The following is a 27,975-nucleotide window of genomic DNA, read 5'->3' as shown; positions in this document are numbered from 1 at the left end:
AAGGTGTCTTGAACAATCAAGAGCTTTGACCACTCCTAAAACACAGAGGTCATTTTTGGCAAATGGTAATGGCGAAGTACAGAAAGCATAGGGAAGAGATGAAACTGCATTCCTTGGAAACAGAAGCAGCTAATGAACATTAGAACTGGCGTTCAAATGGCTTTTTGTGCTGCAGGGGAATTTTCTCTGGCTCTCCCTAACCATGAAACAGTAGGAAGAGGTGAGACGTGTCACATAACAAAGAATCAACTTCTTGCAGAGAGCTTTTTAGTAAAACATATGTACACACCCTCATCAGCAAACTCTGCAGGTTTGAGACTGAGTTAACCAGCCACAAATAGACAAGTATACACATTTTGGAAGGCAAACAGCTTCCAGACATCTTTTAAAGGTACCCACAAATAATACAAAGTAGACATAAACACTCCATATAGTGATAACTTTACATAGTGTCCTCATGGATACTATATATTCAGGAAGACATCGCTCATGTAGGTGATGCTATACCATATTCCAGAGAGTAGAAAGCAAGCCCTTTTAAAATACTGAAAAGGGAGATGGACATGGCAAGCTCCAGCACAGAGCTGGGCCAAGAGCAAACTGAAATGGCTAGATCTGTTTTCATCCCTTCTCTTGGACTACTAAGCTGTATAGTTTACAAAGCAGAGAAAGTCATTCATAGTTCTTTACAGTACGATTTCTAGTGTCACATAGTAACTGCAAATTTACTGCACTCTTCTGTGAAATTTCAACTGCCATAACAAAGCTTTATGCTGCACACAATCAACACTCAAACATTTAGGAGTAATAACAAAGACATTTCACCCTCCCCTCCCCTTCCCACAGGGGACCGATCTGTCTTTTTACAACTGGGGGTTGATTCAGCCCTGTGCAAACCTTAACAAGGTTCTTTGTGTGTGTGTGTGGCGAGTATTTGACTGACGTTTTGCTTAAAGAAGGGGAAAATCCCACTTCCTGCAGCATATTGCAGGGACCAGAAATCATATCCCTTCATCCATTGGACCAAATATGTAATGATAATACTATGCGGGTGCTCCAGAGCTGACTCAGCTGTTACACGATCACATTATGCCTGTGATATGCAATCCATCATTACATTTAAAGTGCCTGCTTGATTAATATTCAGCATTTAATGTCAACACTGAGAAATTAGAATTCAAAAGTGTTACACTGCAGGAACTGCAAATACTGCTGCAGTGGTAATGGCCTGGATTAGTTTCATGAGATCTGTTAGTTCAAGGGGAATTTCACAATTCAGAAATACCAAAATGCATGTATGGTATTAACTACCAGGTGTGACCTCTTGGGATAGAGGTCATGTCTCACATTTAAAGAAACTAAATGTTAAATTTCCAAATGGCTATGATTATTTGTTATCCTACATAAACAGTACTTCTATCATTTAGCAGTAGAGCTTTGCCATCCATATTCACAATAACACTCTAATTGTAGTGTTACAGATATGCATGGTGTACTAGAATTGGGAAGTACTTTGGCTTAGATTGTTTTAAACATCTACTTCCCAAGTGCATAGGTTTCATCATAACCAACTTGCTCAAGAAAATAAGAAAAAAATACCATGACATTTTTTTTATCTCTCTTGGTCTTGTTCCCTTTTCTCATTTGAGATGTTGTTGTTTTTTTTTTTATTTTTCCATGGACAGAATTATCAAACAAATGTGCCTTTTCCCCTACTGTTTACTTAATGGTAACTCTTTTTTTTCACCTTTCCCTCAGTCCTACACTTGACAGATCAAGCAATTCCCGTTAGAGTTACAGTTTGAGATTCAGGAACATTTAACGGCCAACAGACTTTTCCCTGGTGGACAATGAAAATTCAAAGGAAACATCTGAGATTATTTTTACTTTCATTATTTTTGTTAAAAAAAGTTTGCACCTTGATGTGTCATGAATACCCCTTCTTGATCTTCCTTTGCCTTGTCAGACCTGGCCAGCACAAGCAGCTGAGATCTTTGCTCTATTTTCCCTGCATCTCTGTGCAACGCTTTTTTTAAAAAGAGAATATGCTATTATTTTTTTCTAAGCCTTTCAGACTGCTGTAACATGATCAGGATTCTCCTGAATCTCTATGCATTCGATCTCTTCTCGTTCCTTCCTTTTGGCCCGTTTCTTTTTCTTGTGGTGCTTTTTGGAAGGTGGGAAAAAGGTTAGAAAGACGGGCAAAATAACAAAACAGTGCAGAAGTGTGCAACTGCCGGCAAGCAGCAAGCATTTGAACAGTGTGAAGGTCAAGTTTGAAGGCACAAAGAGAAGGGGGACCAACCCAATAAGAAAAGAAGAAACGTTCTGCAAAATGGCTGTCCCATGCTCTTGGAGGGAGTTCTTTATACACTGAGTTCGGGTGTGCTCAGTAGCTAGTACAAATGTATAAAGCAGGGGTGCACAGTGATCTATGGCAAAATTCAAAGTGTAGATAAGGCACAGTATAGAAATGCAATCCATGTCTACATTCCATAAGGTCATCAAGCCAAGGACACCCAGCTCTATTGAGGTGACACTGAGAATTAACCAGAAATTTCCCAGAGGATGGATAACCAGGAAGAAGGTCAGTATTAACACCAGCAGGATGCCAAAACCAGAAATCAGAACAGGCATAGTTACTGATAAACCATAGTGGTCCATGAAAACAAAGGTAGGATTGAACACAATGAACTTGATGCTCTGTATAAGAGAGAGTGGCCGCAGCTTCTCCAACAATTCTACCGCCTCCCTCTGTGTGTTTTCACTAGTCCTGGCCACCAGGTACAAACGAGAAGCAATTATGTTGTTCTCATCTCCAGCTTTGGAGAAAATGATGTCATTTTTGAAGTGCTGGAATTCTGGCTTTTTTAAAAAGGAGCTCTGGAGGATGCTGATAAAGTCACTTTTGTTGGTTGCACTGATGTTACCCACTCTAAGGTACTGGTAATACTGTTCAATCCAGGACACTGTATTGAACCCCTGGCTTAGTGTTTTTAGGTCTTCTTGCACAGTGCCATTCCAGTATTCCAGAGGTTCATAAATGTAGAAACCTATCACTGGGCTGTAGTTGCTGAAATACTTTTGCTGTATGAGGGCATAGGAGACGCTGGGAGACTCACTGGCAAGAAGGTTGATAATGTTGGCTCCATCATTAATCTGTAAGCACCCCATAAAGGAGAAAGAGGCATAGATGAGATACAGTATCACCACAAATGGCTTGACATAGATGTTGGTAATCCACTCATTGTAATGCTCTCGGAGGAAATGCTGGATAAAGTGATGCTGGTACGGGTTGGTCTCGTGATGAGAAGTGTGCTGATGGCCATCATTCATCATGGTCTGGAACCACACAGGTTTCCGGTCCAGATATTCTGCTGAAGGAATTTTACAGCAGAAGATGCTGTGATAACGGTTCTGCTCCAACTGGCCAGCAAAGACCAAGCAGGAGCCAAAGAAGGAGAAGATATAGAAGTAGTTCAACAGGATGGAGACACACATGTTCTGGCAAAAGACTTTTACAGCTTCAATGTTGGTGAAAGGGCTTGCACCCATGCCGAAGGCTATGAAATACAAGGAGCTTGTCATTGTATAGGAGACCATGACATCTGAGTAGGCATCTGCTACTCTGTCCTTGAATGGCAGATTCTCTCTGGTTCGACGCCATCCTGAAAGAAGTTCAAACACTCCTTTGGTTCCATGACCTGAAATGAGAAAACAAAGTACATACATGTCTATATATAAAGGGGGTCCCATCCTCCTCCAGGTTTTCCATCCTTCAGCAGGTAAAAAATTTTGTCAGCTAAGCTTCATTATGATTTTGTTATCAGTTAAACTAGTGAAAACTTGTGAAGTGTCTGTTGAAAACTAGATACCAGAATTCATATGCGGGTGCTTAAATTAACAGCTTAAATTAACAGCTTAAATTAAACCTGATATTCTGAGACTTCCCATGCTCAGAAACGAAATTATGAAATACCCTTTAAAAGACAGTTATTGATTTTATCAGACATTGAATTAGTTCCCAAATAGGCTGCCTATATAGCACAAAGGAGAACAATAAGTTTAGTTCAAGTCTGGGATTCATTCTTGAAATCCCTTCTGGCATCCTACATCTTTCAAGGTTTAAGGGATTCAGTCTGAAACACTTACAAATGTGAATAACACCATTTTCTTCCAGAGAGTATAAATTAAAGACATCATTTGGGAAATGAGAAGGTGTGACCAAGAAAGGGACACCTTGCTTCTTCATGATGGACAAAGGGAAAAATATACTGCCATTAAGTCCAAATAACCAGAATAATTGGTATGATGGTTCTCTACCTACTGAGTGAAATTGGAACTTCTCAGTGATATTACACAAGTTTCCACACTATATGAAAGTTGACATGCTGGTGGTAATGATAGAAAGTACAGTACTGGCTATATCACTGGTCCACATTAATTATCTTGAAAATGTATGGTTTTGGTGTTTTTTTTTTTTTTTTCATGATTATGTCTCTCTCTCTCTCTCAGCTATCCAGAGCTCCTCCTGGAGAGAAGGAATTCCCTTCTCTCAGAGAACACTCAGAAAAGAGCCAAACACGGTCAGTGCTCCATGGCAGGTTCTTACTTTGTATTCCATCCTGAGAAGTATTTTAGGGGTATGATTTTTAAAAAAATTAAAACTTAGTACAAACTTACTTTTGTTTTACTCACCACAGTCACAGTCTACAGCTATTAAACTTTGGGACAGGATGGCAAAGTTGAAGCTAAGCTCACTGGAAAAGGTTTAACTAGTAAAATTCTCCATGATTTATACATATTCATATAATTTATATATCGAGCATACACAAACGTATATTTTTTTATTCCCCATTAGAGATTTTCAATTTTGGGGAAAATATAAAAACTAACATTAAAAAACACAGCCAAATGTGTTTGGCTTTCAAATGAAAATTTCTGGTTAAAAATTAAAAACACATATTTGTGTTTGGATGAGAAAGTGAAAAGTTCTCTGCACTTTCCATCAACCCCTGACAAAGTTCTGGACAATGTAAGGAAACACACTACTGAGCAGAGAAAGAAGTAGAAGCAGATTGTGGAAGCTCCTGTCTCTGTGTGCCTTCACTCTTTGCAGTAGAAGAACTGTGTGCAACAAAACACGCAAAACGGTCATTTTCTTGTAACACAACCAGAAATATGACAACAGGAGATTTTCAAAAAATGAAGTGTGCAATAATGAACAAAAAGTCTGTTGAGTTTGTCTTTTGACTTAAATTGTTTGGATTCATACAGCTGCTTATGTTGCCCAAAGCAGACTCCTGACAGCCATTCTAGACAGGTGAAATTACAGCATAAACTGTCAAGCTCTGTGAATGTTACCTGCTTTACTGCAAATCAGTGTCCCCAGTGAAAGATAAACATACAGTATTACAGAACTCTTGCAGTTAGCAAAAGCCTGTGTGGAAACACTGCTCTTTTGCGAATCACCATCTTGGTTCAGGAGGGACCTTAAATTCCCTGGTAGGCTTAGGGTGAGTCTGTTCAAATTCTCAAGGCACAGCTTTCTTGTACACTGACACTTTTGGACTGCCAAACAGAAAGAATTGACTCCTTGGGCTAAGTAAAGCTGCAGAATCCAGTGACTTGGCTACAATTTTGTATTATGCTTAAAGCAAGTGTGTAAGTACACTGCAGGGTGTGGACCGGGCTGGCTGGTGACTACTTCCAGTGCCCATGTCCTGGCATGGTTTAATTTAATGGTGTTAGGAGCTGCATTTCATTCTCTTTTGGGATCAGTAGAGCACAACAATCTTCCTCAGATTTCTGTGCTTACCCCCTCCCCATCTACCAATTGATTCTGGATGGTTCTTTTCCAGATGTTCTTACAAAGGTCCCTTTAATGTATGATTTTACCACTTAAAACTTGTTGATGTCCCATAAAGCCATAACACCTCTCTTTCTGAGTCAGCTCCTGACCTCATTCTTGCCACTTCTCTTCCAGGTTTGGGCATCCCTCCTCTTTCTCTCTCTCTCTCTTTTTGTTTTCTTCTCTTGTGAGGAAGGCTGAGGGGATGAGTAGCAGCACAGGATTTCTGCTCTTATTACTTGTGTCATTCCTCCCATCTCCCATCCCATCAAGACTCTTCCACTGAAGGCAGAGTGATCACTCTGAGCAGAGATGCTGTCTTCTGCCTCAGTTTCCTCTCTCCCAGGTACCTTGCTGTGATCTGAGACAAAAATCTACAGACCTCACATTGGAAACATTCATTTAGGGTCTAGCTGAGACTTTGAGAACCACTTTCTTCCAAAACTTCTCTCTTCTGCCTTTAACAACATGATGGTAGCCACATTGGGTGGAACCATGGATTGCTCTACCTCTACCTAATTGACCTGACAAAGTTCAGGGACAGATTTTCAAGAAAAGGATGCTGGAAACAGGAACAGTTCTTTTCAGTTTCTGCCTCTGAAATTTTAACACTCGGGCAAAAGGCCTGCCAAAACCAGAGCTGCATTTGCAACATCATATTTAGAGGCACTGAGGGACCTTTATTCACCTGTCTAGTCCATTTCTAAATGCACTCACACTTTTGGCCACCACAGCCTCCTGCTACCAGGAGCTTTATAATTTCATTACTTGCTGAATGAAGGAAGAACTTGCTTTTATTTGTTTCAAACTATCAGCCAGTATAAATTTATGGCTGAACTAAGCAAAATGTAAACCTGTTGGGTCATGAGCAGTGTCTTTAATAAAATCTGCTCTGTGCATGTGACCTTTGTTCCTGGGATCTCCCATCTGCATAGTCCCAGCAGCCCTGACCCTTTTGACACCTCTCCTCGACCACATGTCCACAGCTAGGTGTGCTCTCCTTTGCTGGCTCTCCAAGATGCATGTGTTAGTTTGCCATCTGGATGTTACCAATAAAATATAAAATATCTGAGTTCTACCTTCCACTCCTCGAGAGGAGATATAATCCGGGATTTTTTTTCCTCTTTCTAGGCATCAATTTTCACAAAACTTCTAGGATTGCAGTAGTCTCTGAGATCTCTGTCCCTCATCTAGATGTGACTGAAATGGGCCCATAATTTGCAAATGTACAGAAAAAATATGGAAAGCTCTTGTTAGGGATTAGAGAGGAAAGTGATTGGCAAAACAAAAGATTTTGAAAATGTTTAAACAGTTAGTGTGGGTTGTTGTAATGTTTTCAAAATGGAAATTTGTCAAAAAAAGTCCTTTGGCAGAAAAATTTTAAGTTATGATGGATTGGCACTTTCCAAAGAAGCCTTAGATGAAGCAACATTCTACCAGTTTTTTTTAAAACTTATAATAATATTGATTTTTCTTTGCTTACTCCAAAATTTCACTTATCTGCCCACCTGCAAGGTTATGTTCACAGCTACATCTTTACCATGTTTTTATTGTTACTAATTTATAAATTTTAGTGTATCACATTCTCAGTGATGAGTACGTGGGTGCATTTAAAGTAGGTACGTAATGACTAATAGAAAAGGTTTTTATTGTGAAACATATAACATATGCAAAAACTACCCAAAAGTATACATTAATGTGTATGCACTAACTTGTGTCAATATTGAAAAGTAAAATACCATAATTAAACTCCAGACTTTTTCTCTAATAGAACAAGTAGTATCTTAAGGAAATAAAGTATTGATTTTTGTAATGTCTTTGAGGATGAAAATTGGCACTAATTTTCTTATGATTATTATTACATAAATATAAAATTTCCATTTATCCCCCTTTTACAGATAACTTCAGCTCTATCACATAAATACAGGGATTGGGGAGTACAATGCAGTAATTCCTTTGCTGCCATGAGAAGAAATCTTTGTCTGACTGGTTTTCCCACACCATTACTCTGATATGAAGTTTTCCAGTCAGTCTCTCTGTTGTTCTCCCCAGATAAGCCCCTTTATTCCTCTTTCCTACCAAGGATACAAACCATTTTTTTCTGAATTGGACAGAAACCAGTATTTTCCTGACATTTCTGATGATTCAGACACCACTGTCACTCTGTAAAATTCTGTTACTTCAGCTTCATCGCTAATGTCACTGACAACACTGACAGTGGAGTTAAGTTCACTGAGCAGTTCTAGGAAGGTTCACAGGGTCTTTGGCTCTGGGTCAAAACTGCCAAGTTTCTCTAGTACTAACATGACATGAACGAAGTACAGCAATTTTTTATTTGCCAGACAAGCAGTGGCCTATGACTACTTACGAAGAAAGGAAACAACAGAAATTTTAAGTCCAGTACTTGTGAGGTTATAAGAGCAAATAAAAGAAGCTGCAGAGAAGGTGGAAATGTGTGATGCTTTTTCTGCCTCAAATTTCAAAACAAAAGGTTAATTATGAGCAGATATTTAAAATTAGTTTGAAGAGGTCAGGGATAGAAACAAGAAGAGTGAAATAACTGATTAAAGACCACTTGATTCAGTTAAGTTTTTTCAAGCTGGAAGAGCCTGGAGAAATTAATAAATTAAAAGCTAAGCCAAAAGCAACCTCTGAACTATTAACAGTGAACTTAGAGAATAAATGCAGATGAGATGGTCCAAGAAGAACAGAGAGAAAAGCAAAATATCTGCCTTTTAAAAGGAAAAAGAACTTAATGTCCACCACCTTAGTTCCTATCTCAAAAGATAATAGAATAAGCAACTATAAACCAATTTAACATCCCTGAGTAGACAGGAAGGTGATCAGAAAAAGCTGATATAGATTTATCAAAAACAATTAAACTCAAGTCAACATAATTTCTTCCTTTGAAAAGTAACTAGCCTAATGGAAAGAAGGAGAAGGAGACAGGCTATTTATCTCAGTAAAGCTTTTGATATCTTTCTATTGGTCTTAGCAAGTTTTTAAATGCTATTGTACTTACTATTCTGACAAGCAAATTAAGGGAATACCATCTAGAGGAAAATATGGCATATATATATTCAACTGTTTGAAAGTGTGCACATATAGAGTTGTTTCCACTGATCTATCAGTTCTCACAGGGACCTTGTAAGTGAAATTGCATCAAAGGTCCATCTTGGGCCTGGTTCTTTTTTATTTTTTCTGTTAATGATATGGACACTTATGGAATTTGTGTATGATGTTAGACTGTGGAGGAGTTCAAACCCTTATAGAGCAAGACTTAAATCTTGGAGAAGTGGACAGAGATCAATAAGATGAAATTTAATAAAGATAAATGCAAGGCACTTTATGTTAAGAAATCAAATGAAAGAAATGCATATTAAGAAATAACAGATGAAGACGAAGTAAGACAGAAGATTGTCTAGAGGATATGGGGAATTTCAGTGGGAGTAAGTAAAAAATATTCTGTTACAACACATAAAAAACTGAATTATCAGTAATAACATAAAAATTTGGAGGCAATAATTTTGCTCACTCTAGTATGATTGAGGCATAACCTGTAGCACTGTTTTCTGAAATGGGGTATGACATTCTCATAGAATCATAGAAAGGTTTTGGTTGGAAGGGACCTTAAAGACCATCTAGTTCCAGTGCTCCTGCTGTGGGCAGGGACATTTGAAAAAAAAAAAAAAGGGAAAATTTGGGTCAACGCCTTGGGGAATAAAACCAGCAAACAATAGCCTGTTTCTGAAATATGAAAAGCATAAAGAAAAGCCAAATGAGTTGGCCTTTTTCCCCCCGTAGACTGGAATACCAATGGGGACCTAGTAACATTCAACATGAAGAAAGTTATCATGAAGAGGAGAGCAATCAATTCTTTCTCATTTCTTCTGGCAGGAAGACAAGGAATCATTAGTTTCATTTGCAGAAAAAAAACCATTTAGGTTAGATATCAGAAAAAACAAAGTTTTCTTCCTCTAAGGTTCATAAAAGACTGGAACACATGGTCTAAAGAGGTCATAAAGTCTTCTTCATTGCAAGTCCAAAGGCTAGATTAATAAATGTTAATGGAAGTGCTAGGTACATCCTGTCTTAGAGATGTGAGGTGGATTGTATGCCGGTTCCTGAGGTCTCTTACACTTGTACCATCATATCTAACCTCAACTTAAGATACCTAGGATTACTAAGCAAAACCGGTCTGTCTTCTGTGTTGTCTCGGTCAAAGGATGCCTGTTCAGCATTTATCTGGTGCTTCTGCTACAACCCGTCAACTTCTTGGGATAGGAATTTTATCTGCACTTGTCGCTCAACATAATATCCACTGAGACCTCAGAAGTCACTAGGCACCACTGGAAGGAGGGTCTGCCAGCTTTTGTAAGCTTTCTAGGAAGGAAGAGCAGCATGAGTCTGTACTTTTTTGCTTCAAGACAGAAAGGAGAGGATTTGCTGCTATAGATGATAGCAGTCAATGTGATGATAATCTTGTTGTCTGTGCTATATTTAAAACCAAAACTGGAATGGATACTCTAATGGGGCTAACAGGAAAAGAAATCACAGAGCTTTTAATAATAGTAAAAAAAAAAAAAAAAAATCTTAGAAGTAAGTGCCACAGCACAGCTTTACTCAACATTACCGCACTAAGAAAACCAAGTATATTCAGTTTTCATTAACAGCCACACCTGTAATCTTGTATGCAGGATGCAATGACAGCTCTTTTTAACATCATAGTGGTGGAGGTGGACAGTAAATATATTTTTACATTAAAATTCTTTGCTGTGAGTCTACAGGAAATGACCTTTCCATTAGTTTATCTAGAAGAATAACCTATAACTCCTTGAGGGAGAGAATCACAGTTCTTTTTCCCTGGGAACAGGGGAACAGGGCACATGGAGATTTTTTTCTTTCGTGGCACTAGAGACACAAAATCACATCCTGGAAAAACTGGGCGTGTTTTATCTAATCAATCCTCCAAAGTAGTAGCGGCTGTGCCCATTAGTAGCATATTGACATGACGTATTCTTTGACTAAATAAATGCTTTAAGACGATATAGTTATTTGGGTAAAATGTAGCAGCCTGTGGTATTCAGAAGGTGAGGTTGTGATCTAATATTCTCTTCTGGTCTTATAGTTTAAGAAACTATGAATTTATCCAGCTGTATTGATTGAAAATAAACTCTATTTTAGATAGTTTGGGCTCATACAGTCACTTTTTTACAGAGAAGGAACTTTCCATCTCAACACAGTAAAATGTGTGATGCATTTGTTCTTCTGCTCAGTCACTAATATTGGTATATCCCCATTTACATTTAGAAAACTGAAGCCCAGAGATTAACCAAAATGACCACAGTCAGCAAGGATCATCCATATTTCACAAAGACAGAAGTAAAAGAAAGAACGATTAAATTACTTATTTTTGAAGATTCAGTAAAACCTTGGGATCCTTGATGAAGAAGGCAAAGAGAGTTTGAAGCTTGGTGATACCTTAAGTAGCATTAGGATATTTGAGGAAACGTGTACCTTAATCTAGATCCTGTTCCATAAAGGTAAATCTCAGGAGAATGCACCAGGGCAAGAAGTAGACCTTGATCTACTTGGCTGAGTAAACAACTTCCCAGCTTGATTAACGATAAGGAGAAGATAGAGTATACTTTTTTAAACTAATCTAAAATAAAGGTGGGAAAAGAGTGTTTTTCATTTTATATCTCTCTATGTACATCTAAAATGATTGCAATTGAATTGCTCAGACAGTTGGATTGTTGACTGTTATCTTCTTTGTTTGGTTTTCCCTTAGCTATTATGCTGTTTTACTGGTAACTAGGGTAACTAAGGGAGTCTGATGGGACAGGTGAGGGACTAAATCACTCTCACAGTGGTTAGTGGCTTACTCTTTTTCCGGAAGCTCAGTACAAGAAGTGAAATAGGATCTCCCCCTATCAGTAAGATATCTGGGATGGTTCAGACTTTGGGGACAGAGGGTCTAACTGTGGAAGCAATGCACCACTGACTAGCATTGTTCAAAGGGAGGAATTTCCTTGAGTCATAGGGATTATCGGTGATATTACAGTATTTATACCTTCTGAATGTCACTGAGCTTACAGCAACAAATACATAAAGCCCAGCCAAGATCTGCTGATGAACCTCCTGCAGAAATTTCATTTTCACTTAACATATAATTCTTTATCTCATCTGAGATATGGCATTTTCTGATATTAAAAAGCATCTAAACAGATCAATTAAATAATTTCTAGGTACATGTTCCTCGTTTTCCATGACATTTTTTTCTCTAACCAGATGTATGCATACATGCTGACGGATGGGTTTACGCACCCTGATGTGCCTTTCCATCTTGAAAAGTATACAGGATAGAATTGTTCTTTTAAGTAACAGATCTCTATCGTAATAAATTGGATAATTTACAGAGCTGGAGTTTATAGCAGGAGTGTTTAACCAAGTGCAATGAAACCTCAGCCAGTTGAACCATGCACCTTTAGCAACAAGGACCTCAGGGAAATCTCCAGTGCTACACAAGGGATTCTGGTATTGCTAGATTTTAGCACTTTCGACAAACACAGCAAATGCACTTGAAGCTATCACAAATATCATAAATTAAGTCAGTCATGCCCAATAGATATTTCTATTTCTTTAAAAATATTTCTCCCAACTTATGGCTACTTTATGGGCCTGAGCACATTAGTGGCTTCCAGCTCCCCAGTTTTGGTGTATCCCCATTACAATGTGAACCCCATTAAAATAGTACCAGTGTATCATGGGGCACTTCTATTAAATTACACAGACTATGACTGGTGCTTTCATGTGTGCTCCAAGTGACTGCATTTATTTCTGTGCACATGAGCACTTCTGAAAGCCTTTTAAATAATTCTGGGAATTGCTGATGAGACCAAAACATGAAAGAATTAGTCTCCTCATGTGCATTTCAGTGCAGTCGGGCAGATAGCAACCCTGTGAGGGTTTGAGGCTGAAAAGCAATGAGGAGAGAGGCAAACACTTGATTCTGTTTGGCGTTTGCTGTATAACGGCATTTCAGAAGAGCTCAGTTCAGCCTAACACTGCTCCCATGAAATATTGCCAACTTCTCAACCACAGCCATATCATTGGTATCTGATCTCCTTGGAATGACTACAGCAGGAGATGTTGACTATATAGTAATGTGCGCGACTATCCCAATGAAATGCCTCTCTCTTTTCACCAGTTAGAAAATGAGCTGAGGATTTTACCTAGGGGCCTGACTTTTAAACTGCTAAAATTATGTGAGAATAATCATATTTTCTGTCTCCATCCTGTTTTCTTAAATCTTTCTATTGCAGAAGGAAGTCTATAGAGAAACATACTCCTGTAGCAGAAAAAAATGATGTAATGACGTAGCAATCATAGCGGAGTCCCTCTGTTAATTTGCCTTCCAAATCCTAAGGGACATCAATCTGTAAGATACATTAATGCCACTCTGTTGGAAGCACAGATGAAAAGCGATGGCTCACTTGTTCTTTTGGTCTCTTTTCTTTTACATAGTCTCTTCAGCTAATCAGCTCCACAGTCTTTGACACTCTACCCTTTCCCATCCACCTCAAAATAAATGTTGCCCGAGACAGCATAAAGAAGCCCAGACATGAACAAGCAACTATGGGAACAGGGCTAAATCACATGGTGATCATTTACTGACATGTCACATCCCTTCGGCCTGTCTTCAATCTTTCATTGTTTTCTGTTTCGCATTTTGCAGACTCTCCAAGGCAAACACTGGTATCCCTGTTTGCACAGAGACCAGCGTAATGGGACCTTGATCTTGATTGGAATTAAGAATAATTAATGCTAACATGATTTTGGCATCTCTGATTTTGAATCTTATCCAGTTTTGGATCTTTCATACTGACAAGGCCTTTCCAGAGCTTCACCATAAGGAGTCCTGGGTAGAAGCCCAGGGTTGGGCGCTGGAGATGAGCCAAAGACCTGCTAGTCCAGACAGAGACATGTTTCTAACTGAACTGTAGTGACACCACTTTGTATTCAAGGTTTGTTTGTTACAGTTCATTTTAAGGTCAAATTTTACAATTTTTCATGCCTAGAAGCTCCTCTTCTTGTTGTTAGAAGGAACTGAAATATTAAATAGCAACTTCCCCCACCCCGTGCATTGAAACAGAGCTGAACATGGAGAACATTTCAATGGATGTGATTAGTCATCAAGCTGCACACCTCATTATCTAAGATTTACGTCTGAGCTAACGTATACTGCTTGCAAATTGTATATAAAGTTGGAATCCTGCTTAGTTTTCTGCTGTGCTTAGCAATGAATTAAAATGCTTTTTGCTGTTTCGCATCTAAGCCTTTTAATGAACATTGTAAACAAGGACTGCACATATGGAAATTGCTATTCATTGACACGAGTTTAAGTGACATATAGAAGACAACGGAGCAAATTTAGATCAAGCTATTAATGAATATATTATATATTCATTTATGCTAAAAGCATAGGATAGATTTGTGACACTGATCAGGATGATTTGCTTATCACCTGGATTTAATAATCCGTTAACATCTGAACGAAAACCAGAAGAATAAGGTACTAGTGAGCCTCAAGAAGGGAAAATACTTTTATAAGGTGTGGATTCTAGAATCCAGAACAAAATAATCCATATCATTATAGAAACAATGAATTTGGTTATTTGCTACTTTCTGGCAGAGAGAGAAAAATTATAGATTCTTCAAAGAAAAGCAATAAAATGGTTAAATAGTTGGAGAAGCAAATAAAAGGTGTGGAAGAATACGTGTCTGAAAAATGGCTGGGGCATTTGTAAGTTTGAGGAAATGAAGATGGCGTACAGGTGTTTGAAGAGAGTGGGACAAGTTTCTGGGGTGGCCCATGGGGGAAGTGTTATGAAAGGGGAAAACGTTTACTTTTCAGTGGCAAGATGCATTTGTCTGCACAATCTGAAGTTTCTGAACTGCCAGAGTGTAACAAGCAATAAGCAGAAAGAAGTTCATCCTTCACTTTCCCCTGTGAAATTAGTAATCTCACTGACTGATGTCCCCTTGCTTGAACAGCTGGAAGCTCTCCTGGACTAAGCTTTGTGGGGTTTTATAGCCCTTTGAAAGGGATAGTCTATCTGATCGTGGATATTTTTCATACATCCCCAAAGCCTGATGAGGCACCATCTTTTCACACTTGCTGAAGATCTGGTCCTGTGGTTAGCCGGGTTCGTGGGGATTGTGATAGGCTAAGGAGTGTGATTACTGCATCTTGGCTGAAGTAGCTCATTTTCAATTGCTACCCCAGGGCCAGGTTCTAGCTGAGAAAAGCAGGGCTAACTTCTGTCTCGATAGTTAATGCAGGTCAAATCCATTCCTTCTCTAATAGTTTCTGTCTGGGTGACACTGCTGTGCAGAGCATAGCACGCCTGCTCTTCACTCGGCCACTGAGGTTTCCATCTAAACTACTTATCTTGATGTAAAAATACACCTTTTCTACAACGAAGAGATAGCTCAAGACCGAAGGGAATGAACCCATTTGCTGACAGGGTGATATTTTTAACAGCGCTGTTAGTGCAGGATTTGCTGACATTTGTTTACTTCAGGAAAGGGATGGGAAGGCAGAGCGGGAGGCGACATTAGCCTTTCGCTTCTGTTTGCTGGGAGGGAAGGAAATACAGGGGACTGAGTCAGCAGTTTGAAAAACAGGTATTAAATCTCCCTTTCCCTTCCCAAAAAGCCCAGGTTCTGCATTGCACAAGAATGTGGAGGGAGGCTTGCCCTTGCCAAGCCCGAGACGGTGCTCGGGGCGGAGGTGTTGGATGCGCTGCAGCACCGCGGCTCTGGCTCAGGTCATCCCACTGCTGGGACCGCTCAGGCTGGGGAGCATCCTCCCATTCGCAGGCAGCTGCCAAGCGGCTGATGCAGTGATGTGGCTGCTGCCCTACGTTGCAATCCACAAGCAATCCGTTGCAATCCACTCTGCTCACAGAGTGACCCTGTCGGGGAACAACAGCCCTCTCCCACATTCCCAACATGCCCTTATAAATTTACCCTGGGGATCACAGCCTGCAGATCTGGGATGTGTAGGTTGCATATATACCATTTATCAAACAGTGGTTCCAGGGAATGACATAGATGCAGGAATTCATTCAGCCAAGCTGCCAAATGGCTATAATGGCCCTCAGCATGCATCTGCATGGGCAAAAGTCCATCCCTGGACCTAAGAGTTTCCTCTCATTAGACAAAGAGTGAAAAGCAAAATGAATCAAAGAGAGAAGAAATGACTCATCCAAATGACTGGAATAAAACCCTACTCCTTACGTTTCATTATGCAGCTCTGTTGAAAAATTGCAACTGCAACATATCGATGCTCTGCCTGCTGCTCCATGACTCTCGGCTAGACTCATACCAAAATTGTTCAAAAACCTGTAACACTAATAATGACCATTCAGGAGGTTAACAGAACCTGCCCACATTCATGAAGGAAAACCGCATGGAAAGGGTCATTAAAGTCAGAGACAACACATTTAGACGTGGAAATGAGTGAGCCAAGAAGCAGCTGGAGCCAGGGGGAGTGTTTTGGGAAAGTATAACTTTGTGCTTGACCTGTTGAAATCCTCATTTTTAAAGCACTTGCCACTGGCTACTATCAGAGATAGGATGCTGAGCTAGAGAAACACTTTGGCCTGAATCGGCCTGAAGGCTTTTACTGCACGTCCCCTGTGTATTCATGGGGCTGACGGCATTAAGAACCATATGCACATGAAGAACGAATTAAAGCTGTGCAACTCTTCTGGCCCAGGATTCTGGCATTTAAGTTTCTGACTTTACTGATTTTAGTCTTATAGTAATACCATTTAGAAAGTTGTCTTTGAATTGGTACAAATACTTGTCTCATTCACCACATGGTCTCAGGCCTGTCACCATTTGTACACAGCACTGATTACAAATTGATTATTTTGCCATGGGTTGATATGGCAGTGTATGCATCAATTCCCACATGCACTACATGTATTAATGAATATCGTGACCTCTGTGAGATTTTTATGGGCATTACACCAATTTTATGGCAGGGTAATTGGGGCAAAAAGAAATCTAATTTTAAAATATCACCAGGACCCATCAGTGAGCCCTTGGTATTGATCAGACCTTGCTGTTCTCAGTAACCCAGGACTTTTATTGCAATTTATATGCTTAAAGCCTGATATAAAGCAAAGTTTGCATATGTCATGCTTTGGGGATTCGCACCTTGGGTGTTAAACCAAGACGTAGAAGAATTAAACCATGCAAACTAGTAAGCATCTGTTAAAATATGTTGCTTTCCCAATTTTGAAGATAGCACATAACGCCTGCTTTTTCTGTAAGCTTAGACTCCTTCCCTTGCTGCTTTTCGTCCTTTTCAAGAGGCAAGGTTGACACCAACATAGGCCTCCTTCACGGCTCTGATTTCTCCCCCAAATCACTGGCCAGAGGACCCTGTGAAGAGCTGGAATTAGACCAACAAGCTCTTTCCCAGTTTTGTGGTGCATAGCCTCATCTTCAAGCTGCTTCTCATAAAACCTGGTGAAATGGTTGTAAATAAAGCACAAGATGAGCTTCCTTTTCATGGTAAAACTCCCACAGACATCTGATGCACCCAGTGTTGGCATTAAAAATATGAGTGGGCCGGCTTGTGCGGGACTTAAAAAGAGCCTTTACCAGTTAGCAGCATTTAGCAGCTCATTAAAGTGTCTGAAATCTGACCTTTAGCAGTCTGTCCCAGGGGGGTATAATTAAGCTTTCACTTAATTATTATGCTGACTAAACTCACTGTAGCCTTAAAACAATATATGAGAAAAATTTCTGGTTGGGGGAGTGTCCTTTTTGCTAGGAATATCAGGAGCAGTGAGCCAGCTGGTTGCCCACCCTTTTCCCAGTATTATTTTGAATATCCATAATTTCGGATGTGCATAATTTTGCACATGAATTTAGTTTGAATATGTGCTTTCCTAATACCCCAAGAGGAAGAGAGTTGGAGGAGGACTGGAGAGGAAGTGCTTTCTCTAATGAATCTTTTGTTGTGCATAGGTCCCTACAGAGGTCACTGGAGATTCCTAATCTGCATCCATTCTAATGAATTAAATATTTCTAGGGTTAATTTTCTGTCAGGGAGGCCAGCTGGTGCAATCTAAGCATCGCTATGCTATTTTACTTCTTTAGCCTCCAAATTAGAATGGCCACATGCAAATCCTAATTTGTATCTGGGAATTATTTGGGAAAGTGCCATGGACAGGGCAATACCATTTCAGGGAATGAGCAAATGATTTAATACCGTATAGAGAGTCACAGCCCTGGCCCTGTTTTCTGTACTGGTGGAAGGGAGAGGAGCTGCCTTACTTTATAGAAAACTGATCTAACAGTACATTGTTAGCGCCAGCTTTAGGATGAAACCCTCAGCTGTACTGAGCCTGTCAATCCCACCTGACTTCACTGTGTGCATTCATTAATTTATCTGATCATTAAGAAACAGCAGAGTTTTCATGGTAATAGGAACTGGGGAGATGGCCTTCTCTTTTCATCTGCCATGCTGATTCAGCTATCCTGCTTCTCTAAAAAGTCTGACGAACAGGAGATTACCCCTTATAAGAAGCCCAGTGCTGTGAAAGAAAAGAGAGGAATGAGGAAACTGCTGGATCCAACTCCTCCAAAACTTCTGTTTTTAGTGCTTTTGATACACTTTAGAATGTTGCATTGTCAGTCATTGCAATGGGCATAAGGCAGAGAAAACCTGAAACCTGGACTGCAGACCATATTTAATTGCTTGGTAGCTGTAACTGAGAGATGTAAAATGTCTGGAGAGAAGCAGCCTGTTAGTCTGGAACCAAAAGAGGGTTTTGCTTGCTAAGCTCAGAAGAAAGAAAATTATAACCAGAAGCAAGGTGCTGACTGTTCTCAATGAATCACTGGTCTCACGGCATGCATCTTTTTATCGCTTTTATGTCAGCAAAGCTTTGTGAGTAGCACTTCGCAATGTTTGCAATGCTCTCGGTATGTTGAATTTACTCAGAAAGGCAAATAACAATAAATATAAAAAGAACACACTATATACATAAATCACTGCAATTTAAATGTGGGACATAATGCAAAGTTATGTTTTGTTTTAAAAAGAGATTTTAAGATTGTTTGCCTCCTACAGGAACCAATATACCAGTTTATTTTACATGATTGCTTCTGAGAATGTTGCCCATTCATCCAAACTATGACATCGGAAATTGCTGTCTGCTTTCAGTTTTAAAGAACTAAAAGTGATTTCAGATATTGTCATGAGTTATCATTATAAGACTGAGCCAGAAATTTGTATAGTTTCAGTCTATATGTCTCAAGCTGATAAATGAGTGTTTTAATGGTATTTTCATTCATAAGGTTCCAACTGCACCGTACAGACTTAAAAGATTGCTAAATACAAACCAGAGCACTAAGTCAAAAATTAAAAATGTAACAGCAAGGAGTATTAAAATTTATCTTCTTACAGCAACACTATCTGGGGTCTGTAAGATGCACCCTGCGTCTTCCAAAGTGTATTTCTCAAGAGAGGCAGTAAGTTACCAAAACAAATGCTTACCCATGAAAACATTACTATATAATCTGCTCTTTGGAACCTCTTTGTATATACAATCTTATTCTTATGTATGTAAAGTTAGTATTAAATATTTTTCCTTTTAAATGTAAAGGTGAAACCATCGTGTAGTCACGCTCTCACTATACACAGACTTCTGCCGCTTGAGCACCAGATTGCTGCAGCCCTGTGCAGGATTTGCAACAGCAGCACCCGGGATTCCTCAAACAGCTCCAGTTTCTTGTGTCCTGTGACTGCGCAGGAATCCTGACCCTCAACTGAGCAAACCAACGTTTTCTACACTCTTCGTTTGCAAAGAAAACCCCCAAATTCTGACACCAGCCTCCCAGGCGAGCAGAAAACAGCCACAAATATCACTTTCTTTTTCCTTCTTTTCTTCCTGTGTGCCAGTCTCAGAAATTTAAAGCCAATTTCATGGTGAAATCTACTACAAAACTTTCACCCTATTGAACCTTTTTCTGGGGAGTTCAACCGATTTGTAAGCACTTCTCATGCTCCTGGATAAATTCCAGTAAACCAGAATTATTGTCTTTCTAATTAGCAACTCTTTACTGTCTTAAAAGTTATCTATGAAATGTAAGAGGTCTCCTTCTTTTAATGCATCTTTTTTCTTCCCTGAATGTTGATGAAGCAGTAAACCAAACCTCAGCTGCTATGATTTCAGTTGGTAATGTCTCACAGAACCCATATAAAAAGTTCATTAGTTTTATAGGGTACTATTCTCATTGATGGGGATTTACCTTACTGCGTAGAGGCTATATGTTTCCTCAGTGCCTCTTTTCAGGGCAAGGCAGGAAAGGAGCTTTTCTCTTACTTACTTCATCTTGTAATGTTGCCAACTGGCCAGCATGCCCATACCAGCCTGACAGTCACACCTGTGCTTCTCCAAATCAACCCTATCTGCCCCAGGTGACACAGGAGGAGAGGGGGAGGCCTGTGGACTGAAGATGGGATTTGGAGCAAGAAGTCTGTGAGATATTCGGTGGGTGAACAATTGAAAAAAGGTCATATTAGAGCTGTTGGAGTCCACACGTTGCTAATTTTTCTTCTGCGGCCACTCCTGCTGTTGCCAGTGCCAGAGGAAAACAGCTATTGATGGAGGTGACCCCGACCTGGAAGAGCTGTGATCTTCTCCAGCCTGTGGCACTATCAGAAGCTGCAGTGGTGTAGGTCATCCCTCTGACCATGGGGTGTCAGGGCTGGCTGGCTCTCTCCTCTCAGGCTGCTCATTTCTGCTTCCTTTTTTTCTCTTGGGGTGAGAGAAGACTCACCTGCCCTTGCAGAAGACATGGAGAGTGACATTTCTGGAAAAATGTATTTATGAGAAACAAGAATGTAGCTGAAGGTGATGGTATGGAGACAAATGTAAGGGATAAGGGAAAGAGCTGAAGGTATCATCATTGCTTAATGGACCTGGGAAGACCCTGGAGCACTGTGGGAAAAGGTAGAAAATAGAAAGTACTTGGGGAGGGTGGGACACGAGGAGGGTTAGGGGTATTGTGAGAAGGTGTGGAGCTGATCCAGCAATGCAGAGACTGTGCAGAGGCCACATTCACAGATGTCTCTGCGTGTAGTGATGTGAAGCTGTTCTACTGTGCTTCGTGCTGGGATGTCCCAATACAGCAGTCATCAACCCTTCGTTACTGCAAACTGCTCCAGAGAAGAGCACATCTTTCCAAACAAGAGTGTATCTGACCTAGCTTTCCTCTCTTTAGACTTCTGATTATTTGCGGTTCAGGTTGCTTCAGTCCTTCAAGCTGTCTCCATAGATAGTGCAATCCACAGTGAATGGAGAACTCAATATGATTACACCTATGTTGTTACAGAAATTAAATCAGGGACCATTTCCTGCTCTGGAGGCCAGCTGTGGGATCTGGTCATAGCCTTAACACTAGATCTCTCTTCTCAGAGTGAATGGCTATCTCTAAATAGTTCTTGACTCCCAAACTATGTCTAATAGTTAGGAAAATGTGAGTTGTCCCTGAACAAAGGCATGCCAGGGACATGCAGAATGTGCAGAGACGGGGATCCACTGTCCTGTCCTGCCTTCCCTGTGGCACTGTGATTTTACTAGTATAGATGCAGCCTGCAGGTCACCCCAAGGATATTCATTCCACGTAGACACCCTGAGCAGATCTCTTTCTCTCAGTTGATCTCTCTCTCTTTCCTGTGTAACTTTAGGTATTTATCTGAGGTCTTTAATCATCCTAAGCTCCCTCTATATCTAGAGAGACAGACAGAGGACAACCTAGTTTGTCTATCTGGAGATCTACAGGTGTCTGTATAATTGACTTAGAGGGAGCTTGAGAAGACAGCTTCAGATGTAGACAGTTTGGTTATATCAGGCGGACTGAGTCCATGCATGTGTAACTAAAGACCAAGATCATCTCTTAGGAACTGGTTCATTTGGTGAGGTAGGGATTTGTACTGAAGCCAAGGAGGTGGCTGGCAAAGCTGGATCTCCACACTGTGAAGTGTTCAGGCAGATTGTCAGGTTTTGGCTGTTATGTGTTGGGGTTGTTGCTGGGGAGTATTCTGAGACCTTATAAAAATATACACCGATATGAATGGAAAGTTGTTGTAGACTTGAATTATTCCCATTAGGAGGTCTGCCTTCTCCATGCCAACAATAGCTAGAAGAGATGCCCTTGCATAGTAAAGAGAGCAATATCTAATTAGCAGGGAATAAAACCATAGCATCAGCAGATCATACAAATGTTATGGTTGCAAACTGCCAAGAAGCCTGTCATCAATTAATTTTCCTGCAAACCATTCTGCAGAAAACTCTTCTTGCCTTTGGCACAGGCAGAACGATGATGGCAGATTTTATTACTTCTGGAACAGGAGAATGGGAGGTGGTGTGTCCAAGCAGACTTGCCAGCAGCCCAGATGAAGGCAGGGTGTGCTCATATATCTCCTCTCTGTCTGCTTCCTGGGCTTTCAGGTATGGACTGAGTAGAACCAAAACCAAAACGCTCATTTTCACTATTAGCCATTTTACCTCTTTTTCTTTTTTTCTCTTTTTCTCTTTCTTTTGGCATAAACTATTCTCAATTGCTTTTTACATATTTTCTTGTTCAGGTGTAACTTTCTTCTCCTCTGGTATTTACTCACTGGTAGCAGGGTGCTCAGTGACACACGGCCATGTCCTCTGACACTTGGTGACTCCCACTGCAGTGATTCTTGCAGGGTGGCAGGAAACCCAACCCAGCCTTGCTGTGCACAATTGCACTTCTTCTGTGATCCCCATTTTTGTCTGCAAATGCAAAAAGCTAAATGCCAATCAGTTGGCCCTGAGCTTGCCTTAAACAGAAGACAAACTTCTGGTGGAAATCACAAGTTCTTATTCAAAGGAAGTAACAATTTAAATTCTTGGCCTACAAGGGTGAAGCACACAAACTGTAAAATATTAGTATAGAAGTTACTGAAGGCAAGGGTCCTCTTTTGGCTATTGCTAGCTAGCCACTTTTGTTAGCTTTAGCTAGGGAATTTGTTCACACATTTATTTACCGCATAAATACTATCCCTTGAAGAAAGACCTTGGAGACATGTTCTAATCTGCACATGCACAGTTTTACTTGAATGTCTGCTTGAAGATGCAGCTAATGAAAATGAGTTAGCTGCAAACCATTTTATTGTGGTTATCCTTAACAATTTTTATCACTGCTCTTGAAGTATCCCATCATGTCTCAATAATCTTTCTCATCCACTTCTTATTTTCTACTAATGAACGTGAATTAGTTTAGCCTTGTTAGTAAATATTTAGCATCCACAAGAGTGTTTTAGGTTTATTCAAGAGCAGATTTAGAACGGCGAAGCAGCTTGGTGGGAAAATTTTTCTGTCCTTATTCTTTCAGGTTCAATTCAGACTGAATTGTTGACATTAATTTTCACTCTGCAGTCTTGTACCATAAAGGTTGGTTTCAGTTTGCTATAAATTTATAGAGTACAAAAGTAACCAACTAATGTTTTTTTGTAGTAACGCATAGTTCTTTCCTCTCCTCTTCTTAAGAGTTGGCTTTAAAAAGTGCCTTTTAAATGAATAAACCAAGTGAGATGAGACAAAGTGAGAGAACAGAGAATGCCTGTCTTATTTGGGGATTATGTCACTCATCTGGGACCGAGTCCAGTGACATTTCAATTGAATCACTGATTCAACAAATATTGTCAAGGCGGACGGCCTAGAAATGCACTGTCTCCTCCCCAGTGCTCCTATTGTGTGGTGATGTGGACACTGTGCTGGACCGTCAACCGAGTGGGCACTGATGTTCTTAGGCAGTGAGGGAAATTAACCCTGGATCTGGATCTAAGCAAGTGTAGGCACTTTTTGCATTGATCTAATGACAGGAAGGGGATACTTTTCATCATTTGCTAATACAGATTTATTTTCCTTTGTTTTACTTTTTTTCCCAAGGGTCTAAAAAAGTGCTTTGATTCAGGCTGAATTGAACATTTTGTATCAAAGTAATTTTTTTTCAGCATTTTGGCAAGAAAAGGATGGAGAGTTATATGAAAGTTTTTCAGACTGAGACTCCCCACCTTGAACCTGAATTTTAGAAATGCATGAAGAAGTCGTATAGCAAATCCTTAGGTGCTTAAATGTGAGTTGATAGACTTCAAAGAAGCTTTGAAAAGAACTTAAAGAAATATTTGGAGGACTGTAAGAAGAACCTAGACATTGCTCTGTCAGAGAACAGCCTCAGTAAACAATAACTAAACCCAAAGTCAGGTTCGATGAGGCTTTGAGCAACCTAGTCTAGTGGAAGGTGTCCCTTCCCATGGAAGAGGGGTTGAAACTAGATGATCTTTAAGGTCCCTTCCATCTCTAACCATTCTATGAGTCTATGAACTTTCACATGAATTTTAGATGCTTTAATACATGCAGTCCTACTCTAACATCTTACATGCTCCGCTTGTTCATGTTCATTTTTCAGTCCATAATTAAGTAAAACAGGAAACTACCTGCCTGATATTCCCTCAGTTCCCAGCCTCAGCTGTTTTCTTTGCAAGCTTGTACGTGGTACGCCCTGATATTTCTTGTTTACTCTTCAAAGACACCAAGACAAAGACAGGCACCTGAGCTTCCTCTTTACAGAAAAAAAAAAGATTAATCGGATCTTAAAATAGGTGGGATGGATTGTCCTCTGGAGACATCCACCTCACATTCCTGACTATTGAGGGAGTCTAGAAACCTAATTTTCAGACTGCTAACTGTAGGTGAGATAACATAGAGATTTTTAGGCACTCATAACATTAAAAAGGCAGTTAAAACTCTATGTCGACCTCTAAACTGACTGATAGACATCTAAGCCATTTCTCCATCTACCTCAAAGGCATTTTTAAAAATCCCACTAAGTATGCATGTATAGACATTTTAACATATGCCAATTTTCCCTTAGACACTCCTGAAATTTGATTTATGCTCAACTTCACAAATGTCACCCTACCAATTTTCCTGAGAACTATTTTAAACTGAAAAAGCTGAGAAAGTACTGACAGCCTATATGCCGAGAAAGATGAGTGCACCAAGCTTATTTAGTACTTATACATCTTTCTAGCTGCTGAAATCTTTACTGGAAGCCAACTTAGAATTCAGTGCAGGTTTCATGTAATGACATATTATGATTAGGGATCCATGCTGAAAAGTCCACCATGATAGTACTGGGGGAAAAAAAAAAGAAAAGAACAAAACGGTTGAATACTGTACACATTTAACTTATAGCATCTTTAGCACAAAAGCATTAAGGGTGAAGCCTTAGACTTTCAAGAATACTAATCAATAATTTTCATATTAAATCCTAAGGATTTTGGAACTTCACAAGTCATTTTACTGAAAGCTTCTCTTTGCTTTAAAAGGGCTTTTGCATTTAGTGTTTTTTCTGTAACTCAAGAGCCTGATCCACATCGTTTTTACATCAATGTAGTTTAATGATCACTGCATTCTGAGTACCAGTGGAAGTGTTGGGGAAATCAGGCTGACAGCGTCAGTGCAGAATGTGATTAACTGAGAAATATTGACCATGATAGACACAGATGTAGAACTGTGATTCAAGAAGGGGGAATCCCTCAAGGACGTGAGTGAGTAATTTCTCATGGTGGCAATACTTTCATCACAAATTCTGATACATATGCCTCATATCATTCTTGCCAAGGTATGGAAATTACTGCAGAGTGTCAATTAACAACATAACATTTTCCTAGGAAATGTACCACACATTAAACAGAGGCATTTGCCACATGCAAGACATAAAAAGCACATGAAGAGAGTCTAGTGACCTGGCATCCATCATTTATGGGAAAATGAAAATAAATACAAGAATCACTAAAAGAAATCACTTTATATGTCTTTATATTAAACTTTATGCTTCTTCTCCCTCAGGGAAGGATATTAGATTGGCTGGATTTGACCTGTTCTTGACAAATACATGTTAGATCTTTCTTATCACCTTATTATCCTGCCAGTGTTTACAAAGTGATTGTGCAACAATCTTCTCTATCTTTGTGACTTTCACAGTCAGGTTGTCCAGTCTATAAGTTTCTGGATCCTTCTTTTTTTGCTGCTATTTAAAGATAAGTATTATGTTTGCCCTCATCCCATCCTCTGGGGCCTGCCATGGCCTCCACAAGTTCTAATGGAATAATTGCTAAAGTTTACAAGATTATTTCAGATAGTTTCTTGAACCTTTGGAAAATAAATTTCATCAGGCTCTGCTGGCTTGGAGACATTTATCTTACCTGACAATATACAGTTACCCAAAATCACTAGGGAATTGATTCAGTTGCCTAAACGTAGGTGTCCAGGACTTGAGTATTCAAGATATCCAAACATGACTGACAGGATTCATACTCTTAGAAAATTGAACTGAGTCCTGAAAGTGGAATTTATTTGTTGATTTAGACCCACAGAAAGGGGAAGGATTCAGATTCAGATTCAAGTACATAAATTTCAGTGTCTGCAGTGTAAGTATGCAGCTGGGAGGTGAGTATTAATGGTCTCATCACAGTCAGTGGAAGCCCTTTCCACAGTCAGTGAAATCTATAAAAATATTCGGCACATCCTGAAATGGATAAATCCATTCACAACTCAAAAGCTCCCTTGACTATGTTTGCTTCCTAGTGATGAAAACCAGTTGTGCAAACATAGACATCTACTGGCATTTCAGACACTTCTGAGCATCTGACACACAGACCAAGGTAGAGCAGAATGACACAGGGCCTCTTCGTGTCCTTTTGACTTGGCAGCTGGACACCAGACAGAACATGTCCCAGGGCTTCTTAAATAGCACAAGATACCTGCATTTAAGCGGCTGAATCCCAGCTTTGACCTCTCTTGATACAATTGGAACCAAGAAAGCCTTATCTTGATTCAGATACCCCTGCATAGACATCTCATGCCATTAAAGATGTCCTAGGATAGACAAGCTGATGGGTTTCTATCTGTGATTCAAGAAAAGCTTGAGTTCATAGGTCTCTAAAGTAATGTCCCTTAGCATGATTCAAGCAGCAGTGACGTTGTTTAAGTAACTTGATCAACTTCTGTTGCACAAGGTATGTAAACATCTACTATTCCAAAGTAAAATTATTTTCTCATTTTTTCTCTCATTTTTTGTCATTTTCGACATTATTTTTGCTGTAATACTATTCCAGCAAATAGAGAAAGCTTATCTTTTGCAATAATCCTACTGAACCACTTACTTAAAATTATGGTGACACTAGAGAAATCCTGGTAGCAACCATCCAGGTCTTGCCTGTTGTTCCCCAAGAGCCCAAGCCAGCTTTTAATTACTTTGGCACTCTCTTTGAAAGTCTATGTTTTCAGATTGATCTAGATATTTTGTTAGTGTTATGGTTAGTGACATTCTAAATCCACCTATTCCCTCTGAGATTAAGTGTGAGTTGTCAGGAAACAGAATCATGGAATCATTGAATTGTCTAGGTTGGAAGGGACCTTTAAGATACCCATTGTTAGACTAGACCACTTGAGACTCATCTACCAATGTGTAATATTGTGGAACTCCAGATTAATCCTCTTCTTGACTTAAAAGATAAGCTGTGAGTTTAGCTCTATGTTCTTGTGATTGCTTCATGTCATGATATAAAGTGGTCAGAACAAACCATGTAGTCATTTTCTGTTCTTTTGGTCTGCTTTGAATTCAGTTATTTGACAGTGATCACTTTAATGCCTGTTTCTCGTTGATCGTATCTCCTACATTCATATATAGTCTAGTTACCCAGAAAAGATCCCCCTTTATCAACACCAGCTGTCATTCATTCTCACTATATTATGAGGTTTTTCATAGCTTCCAAATCTCTTTTTATATTTTATTGAAAATGGAGACAAGATAACTTGGAACTGGATCCAACATGCACTGAGGTATTTTTTTGCCACTGTCTCTACAGAAGTGTGCTACAGGTTATTGAAACCCAAATTCTTAAACCTGTGTCATGAAGTAATTTTAAGTGGGTACCTCTACACCAGTACATTAAATAATGCCCTGGAATGGGCACTGCAAGTCTATTTGCC

The 27,975-nt window shown here is 39.6% G+C and overlaps 1 protein-coding gene across 2 annotated transcripts in view; it reads right to left on the bottom strand.

Moving 5' to 3' along the window:
• Positions 1-2,070: 2,070 nt before the first annotated feature.
• PTCHD4 (patched domain containing 4) overlaps positions 2,071-27,975 on the bottom strand; it is an 84,190-nt gene continuing 58,285 nt past the window's right edge. For both annotated transcript variants that reach the window (XM_074153696.1, XM_074153697.1), the window contains exon 3: positions 2,071-3,704. In XM_074153696.1, coding sequence (XP_074009797.1) covers positions 2,071-3,704 — 1,634 coding nt within the window. The remainder of the gene's footprint in view (positions 3,705-27,975) is intronic.

Source organism: Numenius arquata, chromosome 9, assembly GCF_964106895.1.
Source record: "Numenius arquata chromosome 9, bNumArq3.hap1.1, whole genome shotgun sequence".
Classification (NCBI taxonomy): Eukaryota; Metazoa; Chordata; class Aves; order Charadriiformes; family Scolopacidae; genus Numenius; species Numenius arquata.
Note: the sequence above shows the minus strand (reverse complement) of the source record. Positions and strands in the feature narration are given on the sequence as shown.